The sequence below is a fragment of the Anopheles stephensi genome, chromosome 2, assembly GCF_013141755.1.
Source record: "Anopheles stephensi strain Indian chromosome 2, UCI_ANSTEP_V1.0, whole genome shotgun sequence".
Taxonomy (NCBI): Eukaryota; Metazoa; Arthropoda; class Insecta; order Diptera; family Culicidae; genus Anopheles; species Anopheles stephensi.
In genome coordinates, this window is record NC_050202.1 from 3,678,537 (window position 1) to 3,694,845 (window position 16,309).

Sequence of the window (16,309 nt, forward strand, 5' to 3'; positions counted from 1 at the left end):
CTTCACGGAACCATGGTGGTTCTCAGGAGATACGCCATTCTTGCAAACATTGTTCGTCTTGTGAATGTAGGAAATGGAAAAAGGAAACCCACCAACCCCAACAGTCGGGCTCATTCGCACGACGCTGTAAGGACGAAGCGCCGAAATCAATAACCAAATTGAAAGTGAAAAATGTGTTCTCTTCCCGTGGCCTTTTTTTTTTGTTTCCTCTTTGCGGCGTGTTGTAGCCCGAGGGTTGACGGCAAGAGAGAGTGAATTTCCATGTTCATCTCTAATTGATAAACAGGGAAACGAAATCTATGCACATCGGGCCACGTCTTCGCGAGTGCGTGTGGCCGGGCAGTGGGTGGAAGAAATATCGCTTCCGAAGGCCGTTCCGTGTTCCTTGTCAGCATAGGACCTGCCGGAAAAGCTCAACTAAAACTGCCCCCTTTTTTGGTCCAGGGATGAGTGAGACATTCGCTCTTCGCACTCTCACTATTCGATAGATTATTTTCGGGGGAAACTTTTATTGGAAACGAGCCGAGATGATGATGTTGTGGTTACCATCAATTTAATTACCGAACGAGAGGGAGAGAGGGAGAGATTGGGTGGAAAAAAGCAGGACTGGATTCCATCCTCCATCGCAAAACGTCTTGTGTAGATGTGTTTTCCTTGTAAATGTCAATCATTGTTACTGTGGCCGTGAGTCGCTGCTACTCAGTGCGTAGAAATATTCCATAGAGGAACCATGTTTTGGAAGGGGAAAACAGAAACCAGAAACAAAAATGTTGCACTATTTTGAAAATAAGTAGAAATTAATGATTTCCTCCTAAAAGTCGACCAACAGTACCTAATGCCACTAAATTAGATCAACAAATCCATTTTTCGCACAACAGACAGCGAGCACGACCGGACAGTTTATTTACATTTAATTCAATTTATTTCCAATTTTGTTGACTTTTTCATTTGTGCTGACTTATGCTAATAGGGGGAATAAGTTTTTGGCCACGCCACGCCACGATGGCAGAATGTTCCGGCGTTCGAATTTTCCACCTGCCAACAACGGCTTTGCCACCGCGGCCGAACGGAGGTACCCCGGGATCTCTTATCCTTGGCCGAGACACCGAAAGCTTCAAAGCGCTAAAATTGTTTAATTTATTCCGCTAGTCAAACAGAAAAGTTTGTTTCACACTTTGATGAAGCCGAATCGGTCCGGGGAATCGGAGAACAAATCGAGTCCCGTTAATGGATCGGTGAGTACGCCGGTGTACTTTGCCGGCAGAGATCTAATGGAAAGCGAGCAGCGTGTGCCGTATCTGGCGATTTGTTTGTGTTGTATCAAAGTCCAGTTTTGGAAGTTCGTGTTCCCTGTAATCGTGTTCGATTTGCTTGCCGCTGAGCGACTGCGACTCATGCTCCCTTGTCTGCTGGTGTAATCGGACGGGATATTGTTCCATTTGGAGATTTTTCGTGTGAACTTTTTGGGGCTGAACGGTGGCTTGGGTTTTGGAGTGGCTTGTTTATCTCTACACAAGCAACTTTCTCTTTCGATCAAAAAAGCCAATCATCTAATTGAAAAATCATAGATAAGTTTATCAAAAGCCGTGTGGATATTGGTGAGGTCTGTGCACGGTTAGATAGGTTTTGATTCACTAAATGGAAAGCATGTTTAAACGAAGTACAGTATGAGTTTGCTTCTCACGTTGGATGCTTTTTGGGGCAGAATGTCAGCAATAAGTGTAATTCAATCGATTAGGAATGCTGGCAACCTTGTGGAATTATGTGAAGAAATTTTAAGTACTTTATTCCTAAATGTATGCAATCTGCAGGACATAATCAAGGAGCAATAAGCGATCAGGTGAATAAATAATACACTAATTGGCTTAGCACGAAACTTGTAATTAATTCGAGGAATAATTCTTACTTTGCAAACTAAATTACAAATGCTTCTTCAATAGTTCCGCTTTAGCGCCCTTTTCCAAGAAGTGATTCGATAAGTGCAAGGTGGAATTTTAACAAAGGAATAGTTTTTTAGCATTAAAACGAACAGCAGCTTTATTTTTCTTAATCTTCCAACAGCTTTGGAAGGATTTTTTCTTATTAAATCTTCATTCCTGAAAGAAAGCGTTTTTTTACAGCAAAAGAGCACATTCTCAGGGCACCATAGAAGCAAGAAAAAAACCACCCATCAGCGGCCTAAAATTTCGAGCGAAGGCTTCGATAAAATGGAAAAGCTTAAGTGCAGTAAAATGAAAGTTTTTTAATCACGACTGTCTGGCACCGGCCTTCGCTTCGGTGCCCGAATGTCTCCCATCGACGGGATTAGTCGGAAGCATTAAGCAGCTCCAACCCCCTTCCAACGCCCACCTATTGTGGGAAAGATTGTTGGAAGCGTTTTACAAGCGAGCGAGCCATAGTTGGAACGTGTAAAACGAGTACCCGAAACAAGCTTAAACGTTAAAGTTTCTCGCACTTGCACCGATGGTCTGATAGAGAATCGCAAAACTTAGAAAATGCCCCTTTTCTTCGAAAAAAGAAAGAGTGTTCAATAAATAGCAACACTTTACATCGGAAAAAAGGTAGCATAAGACGCGCGCACACACACACACATTATTTGAGCGTCAAAGAGTATTAGCCGAACTTTTCCATCTAAAGCTCCGCTGGCCTCCTGAGGGCGAAAAAAGGGTCTCCTAATCTTATTGATACAGATTTATTACCTCTCGGCCGTGAGATAGCAAGAATCTGTCCTAAAGGATCTGGTTTCCTTTTTTTTCTTTGCCGACGTGCGATTGTGCGTCTCGAGTTACTATATCACTTTCCCTCTAACCAAAAAAAAAGGAGAGAATCATCGCATTCTTGGAAGAGTATCCTGCACATTCTTTAGGAGTAAATAACCGCTAGAGTGAATGTATTAAGCTGACATTAGTAAATTTATTTAACCCAATTTTTATTCACTCTCTCTTTCTTTCTCGCCCACCCATTACAGTTAAATCTGGCCAAATTTAGTGTTGGGAAGTTTGTGGAGAATTTTCACGACCCCAAGCAGCACGGTGAGTGTATGGAAGGATTCATGACGATCAGCGAGCAGGGTCTGCCGAATCTGGACGGTAGATGGTGCGGGACGGCTTCCGGCTACACGATATACTACAGCGAGACGCGATCGGTCAATGTGACGCTGCGGCTGGACAAACTACCGCAGGCGAGCAGCAGCGTGTCGAATGGGTTCGAGTTTCGGCTAATCTACAAGTTTCTGAGGCACAGCGATGCGAAGCTAAGGTAAGGGGTGGCTTTATGATATTTCTAGAGGAATATTCGCTAACTGTGGAAGAGAAAGGAAATGATGATGTAAATATTTCTGAGGAGCTGACGTAGATATTCTTCTGTCATGTACCTACAAATTGTTCATTTTAGGGTTCATTTTGTAGAATTCATTCTACAAAGGCTTATCTTCATTATTTATCTGCTATCACGCTGAGAGGTCTCGTCCTGTCAATTCTAGCTACTTAACTTGGTTTACCCGTCAGTGGATAGCCAATCCTGTGTAAAATCGCTTCTCCCGTGTGAAGACCCGCACCCCTGCGGTCCAGTTACTCGAAGGATTAAGCTCTAATTGTTTTGTTCAAATTTTTGAATTGCTACAACCCATGACAACTTACTAAAACATTCTACGGCAGAATAGTTTTTCCGATCGCTTGAATGCCATTTTATATTTCCTTCAGCTGAGATTTGTCCGATAAAAAAAAAATACAGACAACAAACAGCAACTCCCGATCTCATGCTACCATCGGAAGAGGAAATTGAAAATTCCATTAAGTAATAAACTATAAAAGTTGGTTTTACGATCTTGTGTGTGAGTGTTTGTGTGTGCGCGCGACTCGCTTTCCTAGCTGTGAGGTTCGGCTAGGACGATAAAAGCTCAAAAATATAAATAAAGCTAACCCCTCCCGACGGCCCAAGTCGTCCGTAGAGCAGGGCACGGAAATAAAAAGATGTTAACGCATTCACACACAGAACCAGAAAGAGAGAGAGAGAGAGGGTGAGAGAGAGAGAGAGAGAGAGAAAGTTAGCAGGAGTTGGGGAGTTGGAGCGTTACTACACCCAATGTTGTTGGCATTAAATCTAGGTTATTGCATTTTCCACACGCTTTTTCATTCTTCCACATTCCATAACGTGTGGTGTGGTTGGGGGAAAATCGGAAAATCGTTTTGCTAGTCGAATACAATTCCGCTACGAATGGGCCCGTATCCATTGCAATCGATTTGATTTTGTTGGACGGGAGCTCGTGGGAGTAAATACGAAAAGGGAAGCCTCGTATTTATTGGCAGAGAATAATATGTTGAGTTAATCCTACATTTTTCTTATCATCGATGCTACCTGCGCGCCTCATCGTGTGTGTGGGTGTTCCCTTAGGTCCTTCCTCGTTTTTGTTTTATTTTGTTGCTCACCAGAAATTCTCTCTCTATCTGTCTCACGACCCGTTCCAGGAACGACAACCGGATATGGAACGGAGACCTCGTGCCCGGCAGCTACTGCAATCGCAACTTTTATGACTGCGACAAAAGGTAAGTCCGCGGCAAGTTCTCAGGACCGACGAGTTGTGGTACGTGGACCGGTACAAAGGGGTTAGGTTCTTTCCCACGGGATGCACGCTAACATCCCGTGTTGCTGTGCAAGCTCCACACATCGTCTAATCCCGCTTTTTAGAGGGTTTCAGAGATTGGAGCACGAACCGACCTTTCCGGAGCATCCGGAGTGCCGGTGGATTATAAATTAGCCAATCTCGTACCCATCTCGCAGGACGCTGTTCGGCTCACCGTTGCTGACGCCACGGATGCTTTTATTTACAGGACCTGCCGAATACGATCACCCAACTATCCCGGCATTTATCCACGCAATTTAACATGTAAATATTATATTAATCATCGGGCGCCTCCGAGCGGTCTGCACGCGATGATCGTCCTCCGGCAGCCGGACGGCCATAAATTAAACATGAAGGAGCAGGCGACACACCACGAGGCGAACAACCGGATTTTAAGGTAATTCATTATTGATGGTTCGCGACCAGGTTCGGGCCGGGCCGGCCACTCTTTTTTTTCTGGTGCGTTCGAACAAAATCGGGGTTTTGAGCGTTTTCTAAACAGGTGCACTTTTGAGTTGTTGTGTACGACGTGGTGTATCCGTCAGTCGTGGATCGTGCGTTAGGCGAGCCTTGAGGGAGCTGTCGCACGAAGCAGCTTAGGAATATTGATGCGTTCATTGGGTGCGTTCCGACTGGGTTGGGCTTGTCGTGTTGATGAAATATCGTGTGTGTTAGGGAATTTGTCGGAGCATCGCTCTTGGAAGCGGCCATTTTTTGTTTTGTCGGAGGGATATCGAAAGGCGATTTCGTCCCATGATGATGACGCTGGTGCGCTCATCGACGTTGTTTTTGGTGATGGATGACAGCTTTTAGAGGTGAACATGTTGCGTATCGGATGGAAAAGAGGATTTTCTGCTAGAGATAAGTTTAGCAACATAAAATGAAGTATTCAACGTTAAGGTATTATATGGTTTGGGTGTTGGTCGGAAAACTAAGTTAGTAACGATTAGTAAAAATTGCAATTACATCTTGTCCATAGTTGCTATAAAAACTTGTAATTATCCGGCCTCGTATTTTTTTCCTGCTGCTGCCAATGACATCAAATGAGGCTACATCATTTACATGCAACATCAAAGTAACTGATAAACAGAACAAAAAACTAAAAAGGCTCACCCACATGTACACACCCATTTTGCCTGTACTTTTCGCTTGTTTTTCCCTCACCCTACGTAAACCTTGCTTAATGATGTTTCAACCTATTTAATTCCGTGTTTGTAATAAACCACAATTAAACGATGTAACGTTGCGCGTTTGCTCCCTTTTTTATTGTTTGACTCATTCCATCGCCATCCCTTTTTTTTTTTGGAAGGGTGGGAAGGGGGTGTGGATGTGTGGGATGGGGTGAAAAGCATAAATACATCACAACGCTGACCAGCAGTACATGGTTCATCCGTCACCACGGATCATCGTCACCCAGGCCAGTTACTTGGTTCGTCACGCAGCACACCGTTCCCGTTGACATGGTCAGATTGGTTGACAGAACTCGGCGCTTTATCTCGACGTTTGGCTTCCCCAAACAAAAACAGCCAGATGGATCGGTTTTTGTGTAACAAAAAAATGGCAAAAATCTTTTTGGAATGAAATTGATGGATGAACACGAAAAGAGCTGTCACTCAGGATACGATAATTTGTCGGCAGACGGGCAGTGGTTGATGCCCTTGCGGTGAAGGGATTAAAACTCCCCATTTGTTGAATAGTTTTTGACATGTTTCAGTTCATATTGAAGCTGTTTGCTCCACATTTCTTAAACACACACACACACCGCAAACATCCAAACCTATCGAAATGGCACCGGAAAAATAGTCCGTAAGTGGTAACTTCGTAATCCCTTACCTGAAATATGAGCACAACTAAATCCGATCACAGCTGGCAGTCACTATGGCAATCTGGCGTCACGGTGCGTCACACAACCGGGCCAGCCGAGGGGATTGTTAATGAAAATTGATTGTTTGCCAACGGTTGGCGATCTGACTGCCCGAGCTTTACTCGGTACGTAAATCGCACGCACAAGGATGCGGTCACCAAATACACACACCGACCGGATCCTTCTTCTGCGAAGGGAGTTCGGGCTCGAGATGGAAATGTTTAATTCTCCTACCTTTCAACTGTATATTATTGCAACGTTGTGTGTTGTGCGTGGTTTTCCTTTTTTTTTGTTTTGCTTTGCCACTTTTCCCTGTCAGTCTTGTAGTTTTGTTGTTTTGCTCGTGTCAGATATAATTTTCCAGTTTTGCGAGCGTTTGTAAAGCCGTTAGTGTGGCTACCTCAACCTCGACGACCCTGTGGGTTGTGTGCGTGTGCGTGTGTGTGAGGGCGTTCGTTCGTCGCACATGTTTCCAACCGCAAAACCAGCAATGTAATTAAATATGACCATCTCTGTGGAAAAACCGCGCGCCCAAACCCTTTGATGAGCACCGCGGGTGTTCGGTGTCCGGTTGCAGAAACATTTACAGCAACGAGTACCGTGCACAATATTGCAACTTTGCACTGCACGAGGCTCGCTGTGCACTTGCTTTATGCGTCAGGTAGTGTGTGACAGGCGGGTGGCACGCGCTGTCGGTGTACGGGTTTGATTTTGACGATCGCCCAGGTAACAGTCAGTTTAATAATTTATAATCAGAAACAGTTGAACGGATAGTTAATGAGTGTTTAGAATGCATAAAATTTCAATTAAAAATATGTGAAGCGAAATTTGTATGAATTTAGCGCCTAAAGATATGCAATTTTAAGGTTTCCTATTATGTATTATTTGCTTGGCGTTGGCTTTGGCCTTAAATCAGGCCAAGCTTTGATTTGATATTGTCTCTGCATGAATCGTGAGGCTTATTACTCTGTTTAGCAAGAAAGAGTTATTAAATCCTGCTCAGTTTTGTACGAATTGCTCGAATATAGGCGAGTGGTAGGGAAAAAGGCTTCTGTTTACTACATAACGCCTATAGGCATGCAATTTAGTGTCAACATTTTCATTGTTTGCTAATTTTGCTTTCATTTTCGATTCTTTATGAGTGATTTCACTTCAAGACTACTATTCTATTAATTGTGTTTGCTACTTTTAATAATGTTCATCGCAAAGAAAAGGTTTAAGCTCAGCGAAGTCGGATGAAACAGCCAACAAAACGAGCAACAGGAAATGAAACAAATTTATTGTAAAAAAAACACAACACAAAGTGCTTGATGCTGCAGCAAAGCTCTCCTTCTCGTACGTTAATATTTTACTTTAATATCGCTATAAATTGCCAACAGATACAGCTTCCTCTGCAGCGAAACCACCTTCCAAAAACGAAAGATATTTCCACTGCTCAAGCTTTCCCGGAACGAGATTTCCTTAAAATGCTACTTTACACCAGCCACTCCCGGCCACTTTCGCCATATGGTTTTGCAAAACTAACGGCTAACTATCTCATCCACTCGGTCGAATAGAGAATTTACGGCTTTCCATTTCGGTTCGGACGCCGGGAACCGAAAGCGCGCACCTGGGCAAAAGTTCCGATTCCGGCTCGAGTCTCTGGGTTGGGTTGGGTCGGTTCGAACCTTCCGCAGGCGTCCAGCACCAGTACAAAACAATGGTGAGGGCGAGTATGCGGCTCGGAACGTTAAAATTTATCCGACTGCAGCCAAAATAGACTCGCCGCTTGCTTGGAGGAGGTGGTGGGGTTGAGGCGTTCGAGGGCGGCGTCGGGAGGACTTTCCTGCCCGAAAGCAATTTCCAATGCAAAACTTGTAAATTATTATTTCAAATTATTATAGCCAACCACACACACATACACACGCCAAGCACTTCCTGGGCATTAGGTTTTCCCCCTGGAAGAGTAACTTAAAGATGGCCTGTTCGTCGGTGAAGCGAAGCGCACTGGCTTTGGGTAGGAAATATTTTAAAGGCAAATAGGTGCAATGATGCATTTTAACCACTTTGGGGAGGTGATTCTTCTCCTCACTCTCCCTTCTTCCCTTTCCCCCGGACTTCTTCTATTGTATCGAAATTGTTGTACATTGCTTTGGATGTGTGTGTGTGTGTGTGGCTGTGTGTATATATTTGTATCTTCTTAGGCAAGATTGTATAGGAATGGCTTCGCTCTATCCAGCTCTCGCCAGCTAGCTTACTACCTACAGGACGCACCGTCGTACTTTTGCCCGAGTTCCGAATTGGCCACGGAAAGCCGGGAAAACTTGCCTTTAGTTTGTGAGGAGCCGATCGAGCGATTTTCAGCTTGCCAGGTCCTCAGGATCTCAGCCACTGAGCGCTTCGGTCGGTTCGGTTCCAATGATGGTTGTGGTTTTAGCGCGATGGGAAAACCGGTTTGGGCGAGAATAAAAAGGTGAGGCAGCGAGGGCAGCGATAGGAAAAAGTTAAGGATTTATGGAAAACCTGTTGGGTTAAGGATTTGAGGTAAATTTCGAAACAGATTCCGTGCAAGAGCGAGGGAAAGAAAGTTGTTCCTTCTCGCCAGGACGCACACAACTATCCCATTTGTGTTCGGCAGGATGCAGAGGGAGATCGAGAACCGCGGAAAAGGCAGGGACTAAAAACTTTTCCCCCAACCAGTTAGTCGAGCCCCGGTCTGGCCTGCATCCATCCAGCTTAGAAACGAGTCGTTTTTGCGTTTGATTGCTTTTGCGAAAGGAGCAAACGTGTGGGCCGGTGCTAACGGTGAGGTACGATAATTTGATTGGAAAATCAATTGGGCGATATTGGTGGGTGGGGGGCGGCCTTGGAGTTTAACGGCGAGCAAGTAAGCGGAGACCAGTTTGCACAGTTTCTTTCCGGTAAAACGGAGCACGAAAAACCCCGGGCTGGGTGCGTCTGGGAACGCTTCGGGAGTTGAAAAGATACAGCTGGAAGGTGTTAAAATACATGTATGAAAATGAAATGCTACATTGATGGAAGGTTGGTTCTGTAGAAGAGGAAAAACGAAGCTGTTTGATGTGCTCACACACACACTCAGACATGATGGATTGAGGTTATTCAGTACTTCACCGAGGACCGAGTTCCGTAGCTACATTGTTTCAAAAATAGGATTACTTGGAATTGAAATCACTGACAGGGGGGTTTTTTATTTGGTTGATTTGCTGACATTATAATGATACCAAGTGGAATGTCTTGAGTGGTTGATCGTTTCTTTGGGGGAATTTAGACGTTTGTTTGAAGTTGTTTCATTTTTCAATTATGCGTGTGTCCAAAGGGACGAGTGGAAGTTCTGGAACATTGTGTTGTGTTGTGTGTGTTTGCTTAGCTACGTTGAGTGGGGTATTGCTAGAAGCCGTGAGTTTCGATACTTTTGTGTTTAGTATTGCGTTTTTCAATATGGAGTTATAAGGCTCAACTGAGTGTTCGGAGGGACTTGTAAGGACTTAGGACTATCGACAGTTGAAGCTCTTGAAGATAGCGGACGACCAGAGTGGTCTAGAAGGGCTAATAGCAGAAGTCTTTGTTTCGGAATAACTCCAGGACCAAACGTTCTAGAATAACTCTTCAGAATAGTTGGAGGCTTCTTTTGGGAATTTTGATGCAGTCTGTACCTGGAAAATTAATGAATGTAGACTTCTTAACTGACAAGCATCTGTATCCGATTCTTGAAAAATAATACCAGAAATAACTATTGAACTTCCTTCAGAATGTCTAGAAGTGAGGTTTCATCAAGCTTCTAACGCATTTATAATGGCTCTTTTATTAAAATAAATAGCCTTCCCTCAATTCCCATTGCCCACAAAGCCGGTGAGCATGGGCATACGAATTAAAAGATTGAAAGCTACCCTCGAGGTGTTGAAGAGGTCACCTATTACCTAACGATCGTGTGCGTGCGTTTGATTGGCTTAGCGAGGCAGGCTGTGTGTCCAGTTAACCTAATAAACGGCTTGAACGCGGGTCAACAAATCGCGCCCCGGGTTGGAGGGGGCCGCAAGTCATTATAAAAACTGGCGCATTGACCATTAAACAGAAAAAAGAAACCCTTCCCGGAAGGCTTGCGTGACGAATCGTGCCCGTTTGATTTAGCTGCCCGGTCAATAAACAAATTAGACGAGTGCGTGTTGATGACCGCAAAGGTAATGCTAATACTTCCTGATCGTAAACTTTTATGGCTTCCCTTTGGCACCGTTTGACCGGGCACGGCCGTGTCAAATGAAACACTTTAGGCGCGAGTGGAATGGAATTTTGTTTTGCTGTTGGGAAACAAAACCGTTGTGATAATCGCTATCGGTAGAATGGAGTGTTGAATCTTGAAATGAAGAAAAAATGATGAAATTTATGTCTATTTGACTACCGCAGGAGTTGGGAGCAGTGCGATGAGGCCCAGGACTATCTCAGCATTTACGATGGTGCGGCCACGGAAGCACCAACGATTGGGCGAATCTGTGGTGGAGACGTCCTGCCGGATATCGTGTCCAGTGGCCCGGAGATGCGTGTCGAGTTCCACACGTCCGCGTTCGACGTACCGTTCCATCCGAATCCGGTCACCTTTCTGCCGGGCTTCGAGCTTGAAGTTCACGTAAGTAGTGTCGTGGTCGTTTCTTGGAACTGGTGATCTAATCGCAGCTTGGCTTCCCGATTCGCTGTGTACAGGTGTTGTACGTGAATTCCAACTCCCAGTCGTACATCCGGCAGCCGGGACGCTGCGAGTTCATTATCAGTGCGTTCGAGAGCCAGACGGGTGAGCTGGAGAGCCCTCAGCACACGTTGCCACCGGAAAGCTCCTGTCTGTATCACTTCCAGGGCCGTCGGCACGAGACGGTCTGGGTATCGTTCATCAAGTACCATTCGGCGATCGATCCGACCGGGTTCGAGTCACCGGCCGAGTGTGTGACGCAGCTACGCATCTGGGACGGTCGATGGTCGGTGACGTCACGCCCGTACGGTAAGTAGTGGTCGTGCTGGCTGGCCGCGGTATTGAGGTGGGCGATATTTATTTTAGTTTTTTTAGGCGCACCACCGGACTATCAGCGGAATGCGAGCTTGATCGAGCAGATCTGTCGCGAGGAGGTACCGAGACTTTGTTCGCGATCGTTGGTGGCCAAGGGTAGTCGACCGTGTTCGACGCAAGGTAAGAGCTCTGTGTGGGACTTTTAGTCCAATCGTTCTTATAACAGGATGTCCTTTCAGAGAGCTATTTGTCGACGGGATCAGACTTGACGATCGAGTATCGCCCTAGTCCGATCGGAACGGCTCGTCTGTACGGTCCAGCATCTGCGTTTAAGCTGAGATACGAGTTTGTGGACAACTCGCTTGGAGGAGCTCCATTGGAACCGTTGGTTGCTCCCTCAGCCATGCCAGAACCAGCCGCCTTAGTTCAGTTCCATCCGAAGTCCTGCGATCGTGTGTTTCGCTCTTCATCCGCTTCCCGAGGGATCTTCCGTTCGCCCTCCAATGTATTCATGTATGGACGTGGAGGTTCTCCAAACATTTCTTGCATTATCCGGTTCGAAGCAAGCGGTGGTGAGAGTGTCAGGTAAAGACCTAATTTTCTCTTGAACTTCACACTTTAGTTTGGAACTAACATTTATATCTTCTTGCAGGTTAACGATCACCAGAGCACGCTTCGGAGGCAGATCATGTCAGAACCTTCAAAATCGTTCCGGACGCTGGCACTGCAACCATCATGGTGGACCGGTGTCCGATTTGCGCATCAGTGAAGTCCCATGGACGGACGTATCTCCGCTGCCCCGCGATTGCCTTTGCTCGGATGTCTCCGGCTCGATTACGCTGGCCCCGTTAGCAGCAAGCATTGTGGAGGTGAAGTTTACCACGCTACAGATGGAGGTGGATCAAGATTTTCGTGACTTTTACTTCGAGGGTCGGTACGAGTTTGCACGCGACGGGTGCGAAACTGATTGGTCCGAGCGGAGACTTCGTGGACGTAGTGGAGATGCGTATCTGAAGCCTACTCCATGCCCTGCGCTTATCCAACCCTGGCTACTTGAGCCAGAGACGGACAGCAGCTATTTGGTGCTGAAGTTGAAAGGGTTCTGGATGCCTCCGCTACTTCAATCAGCACCACCGTGCCCAACGGATGCTAGAATTACCGTGTACTCTACAAACAACCCGAAGAACTCGCGCGATCTCTGCCCGTCCGGGCCGGATGTGGTAGCGTTCTCGGATGGTTGGGATCGTGCGTACGAGTTTAGCGCGATGGAGATCTCCAAGAGTTTGATCATCGAGTTCAAGAGCCCTCGCCGTCCACCGGTGGAGCTGGTCGAGTACAAGTTCTCCTGGATGGAGATCTTCCCCGGCCACGACTGTCCACATCGCTGTCAGGAGCTGCAAGCCTGCATCCCATCGGAGTTGTGGTGTGACGGCAAGGTACACTGTCCCTCGGGTCAGGATGAAAGTCCTACGGAGTGCGATCTCCGTTTGCCACTGTCTCCGCTGCACGTTGGACTCGCCGCAGCCACTCTCACGCTTGTCCTCTCGCTGGCGGCCGGTTTGACTGCTTGTGCACGGCGTAAGCGAGGCGAAAAGAAGCACCTGCAGAGTGTCCATCTGGATGCGGCCGGACGGGGAGGCTACGGACAACCTCATCCCCATCATGGCGCCGGTTATCCGAATGCCAACCATCACCTAACGTCGAGCCACGCGCTGACGCCACTCTACCTGGACCCGTCCAAGGATAGCTTCTGTTGACAGGAGCTGGAGACTTCGGTGTAGCCAATGCCGAAGTCGTCGCAGGACTTTTACTACTTCGCGTTCAACTCCTCCGCCACCAACAACCCGAGCACGAGCTGCTGAGTGGTCGATGGTGCGAGAGCGAGCGAGGTGGCACAACACAAGCCCGGTGGCGTACTAACCCACACACGAAGAAGCATCCCCTCTTTACAAGCATGGTGATATATTTGACACGTAGCATTAGCGGTGCGTCGTGCAACTGGTGCCGATTCGAGTATTTAACCGTTACATAGGAAACACGGAATTGTTTTAGGAAAAAAAAGAGAGAAAACAAAACTTAGCGTATATCCCGTAGCCGGTATCCCTTCTTCCGATTTTCCGAAAGGGAAAATTTGGGACGAGACACTTTCAAACTTCACAAGGAGAGACAGAGAGAGAGAGTGACAAGGTTGGTTTTTAATTGTGACAATCAGTTGAGGCAGAGACAATTCTACCCTGAGGGGAATCGAGAGCAAACCGATGGTCGCGCAATGGTACGAGAACTGTAGCAAGGAGGCAAGGAGGATTTGAATGTTGTAAATTTGCAAATTATTAGTAACTAAAAACGGTTGTGATGGCCACTGTAAGAAATTGATGATGAGCGACTACGTTGTTCGTTAAAAGGGGATTTGAAGGACGTTGTTTTGGACCTTTGATTTCGATGCTGTTGGGAGTAAAACCATCGTCCATATGTTCAAGGCAATACACAACTCAGGTGCGTTGCTTTAAACATGTGGACCTGAGCCTGAAAAAATCACAGTAAACTGCTGCAAGGCCTATCGTAAAGATTTTAATCGAAAAACAAGAAAGGACAGTTTAATTTAAGGATAATGTTTTTTGATTTTCTTTTCAAGCAAAATTATATTTTACTTCAATTTTAAAATTTAAAATAAGAAGAGACGAAACGGAGAGCAGATTGTCACATTTTAGTGTAGCTTGAATAATTAAAGCGAGCGCATCCCGGATAGTATTAGCTTCAGCATCAATTCCCATCTGTAAATAGTCCGGCCCGGTGCGCGCAAAAGCTGGTCAGCAGTTGAGTTAAATTGCAAGAACCATTCTCCCTCCTCCAGTACAATCCAGTCAAATGAGGTGCGCTTGCATGAAGCAAACGAATCGGTTTTAGCTGATACTGCTTTTGAGCCGTTTTATACGTTAAATCAACACACCGTGTACAAAGGTAATTTTGAATTTGGTTTTCTATTTCTCTCACTTAACGAAATACGACTCACGTCTGAGATAAGCAAGCTTACAGCAAACAAAAACTGCGTTCCGACGACGCATCGGGGACAGACAAAAATTGTAATAATTAATTGCGCTCAGAAATATGAGTCGTAAAACTAAACAAACAAACTAATACAAAGACACACACACAGAAATCCAAAACTGCAAAACCTTTTTCTCAAATCGTCAAATGATAATGTGATTCTCAGTAGATAAGCAAACAGAAGCAAGTGGAAACCGAATAGAAGAAAGAAAAAAGCAGAAAAAAAACAGCTGAACTGGGTATCGACGGGGCTACTAATGGCCGTACGTAAAGGGAAAGCTTAACCCCGGTTGAGTTTGCAGATGAAATGCAAATGAAGAGAACAAATTTCACAAACAATCAATAATTGCTAATCCTCCACCCGAAAATCGAAATCAACTCCATTCTCCAAGGAAGAATAAACCATTCCACTTCCATTTTGACCGATAGCCGCAGTGTACAGAGCGTTCAGGAAGCGATTTAGGAAATAGCAACTAATTCTAAACGAGAAAATAAAAGAACAGTGCAGCGCAAAGAAAAAAAATACAGGAAAATTGCATCAAACCCCTCGAGAGGTTGTGAACCTGACGCACCGTTCCGCGATGGCGACAGATCCAGCTGCCGTGAAGCGGGTCCTCTTCCAGACGGCAAACCTAAAACCATTATTGATAGGACGAAAACTGACTTAAAGAAGAAGTTTGAAAAAAAAAGCGTGTGCGCGTTGCAAGCTGGCGCGATAATTGTTAATAATCACACTTTGAGAAGAGATAGGAAGGAGGAGATTGTAAAATAATGTCGACTTTAGGAAGTAATTAGAAGGAAAAACAGCATAACTCTACTGCAAGCAAGATTGACTAATGGAAAACTAAATCTGAAGAAGAAGAAGGAGAAAGAAGAAGAAAAAACTTAACGATGATAAGGTGATAAGCAGACATGTCGTGTTGTTCGAACTAGGCTAATGAAACCGGTTTTTCCCCGTACTGGAAAATGATGTTACCGATTGTTCCCCTCTAGTCCCAGCTCCCTACACTCCTTCATTCTCCCCACAATGGTAAAGTTCCCCGCTCGCTTTTAACGACCGACCTGATCCTTTCTGTGCAAAACTCGCTGTGCGTTAGACGGTAAGCTGCACGCGGGCACACAAGACAATTCCGTGCTAGTTCTGTAGCATTGTAAGCGGTGAGCAGAATGAGCTGATAAGGCGAAATGGAGTAAGATAGGGCGTGATGTAAATAATTAGCACTTATGTAAAAGGGGCAGGTGGACAGTAAGCAGAACAGTTGCAGGCGGCGGCAGAAGAGAAGACGAGATAGATGTGTAAGTAATAAATGCTCGATGAGGCATGGCAAACTTCATGCAAGTGTCGGCGGAATCGGTCTAGTGATCAAATAAAGAGTAACGGATTTTCCTAACGGCGTACGTCCGCTGGAATGAAAATGTGGTTGGAGAGAGTTTTATAACAACTGAAAGAAAGAAAAAAAATCGAACGCCTTAAGGTAACCAAGTTAAATGCATTTTATTATTAAAAATGCACAAGTATAGTTTAAAAGTGTTTCGGATGAAAATTTTAAGGTCCTTAAAATGAGATTGCATGCTTTCAAGCGTAACGCACCTAACACACAATCCATTGAAAATTATTTGGTAGCACAGAAAAGAACTTAACCATTTTTAGTTCTAAATAACGCTTTAAAATTAAGATAAGGTTTGAAAAAGCAAACGACTCGCCGCATTGTCAAACGCTGAAATGTTACAATTTTTGAATTTCATTGAAATATTTCACGCAAGATAAAGAAATATTTCGCTGATC

At 45.3% G+C, this 16,309-nt stretch overlaps 1 protein-coding gene across 5 annotated transcripts in view; it reads left to right on the forward strand.

The window, feature by feature from the left end:
• Positions 1 to 15,939, forward strand: part of LOC118503664 — a 239,104-nt gene extending 223,165 nt beyond the window's left edge. For all 5 annotated transcript variants that reach the window (XM_036037190.1, XM_036037192.1, XM_036037191.1 and 2 more), the window contains 8 exons: positions 2,969 to 3,258; positions 4,467 to 4,544; positions 4,830 to 5,018; positions 10,887 to 11,106; positions 11,181 to 11,472; positions 11,539 to 11,658; positions 11,718 to 12,063; positions 12,131 to 15,939. In XM_036037190.1, the coding sequence (XP_035893083.1) occupies positions 2,969 to 3,258; positions 4,467 to 4,544; positions 4,830 to 5,018; positions 10,887 to 11,106; positions 11,181 to 11,472; positions 11,539 to 11,658; positions 11,718 to 12,063; positions 12,131 to 13,235 (2,640 nt within the window). In that variant the 3' untranslated portion in view covers positions 13,236 to 15,939. The remainder of the gene's footprint in view (positions 1 to 2,968; positions 3,259 to 4,466; positions 4,545 to 4,829; positions 5,019 to 10,886; positions 11,107 to 11,180; positions 11,473 to 11,538; positions 11,659 to 11,717; positions 12,064 to 12,130) is intronic.
• The last annotated feature ends 370 nt before the right edge of the window (positions 15,940 to 16,309 follow it).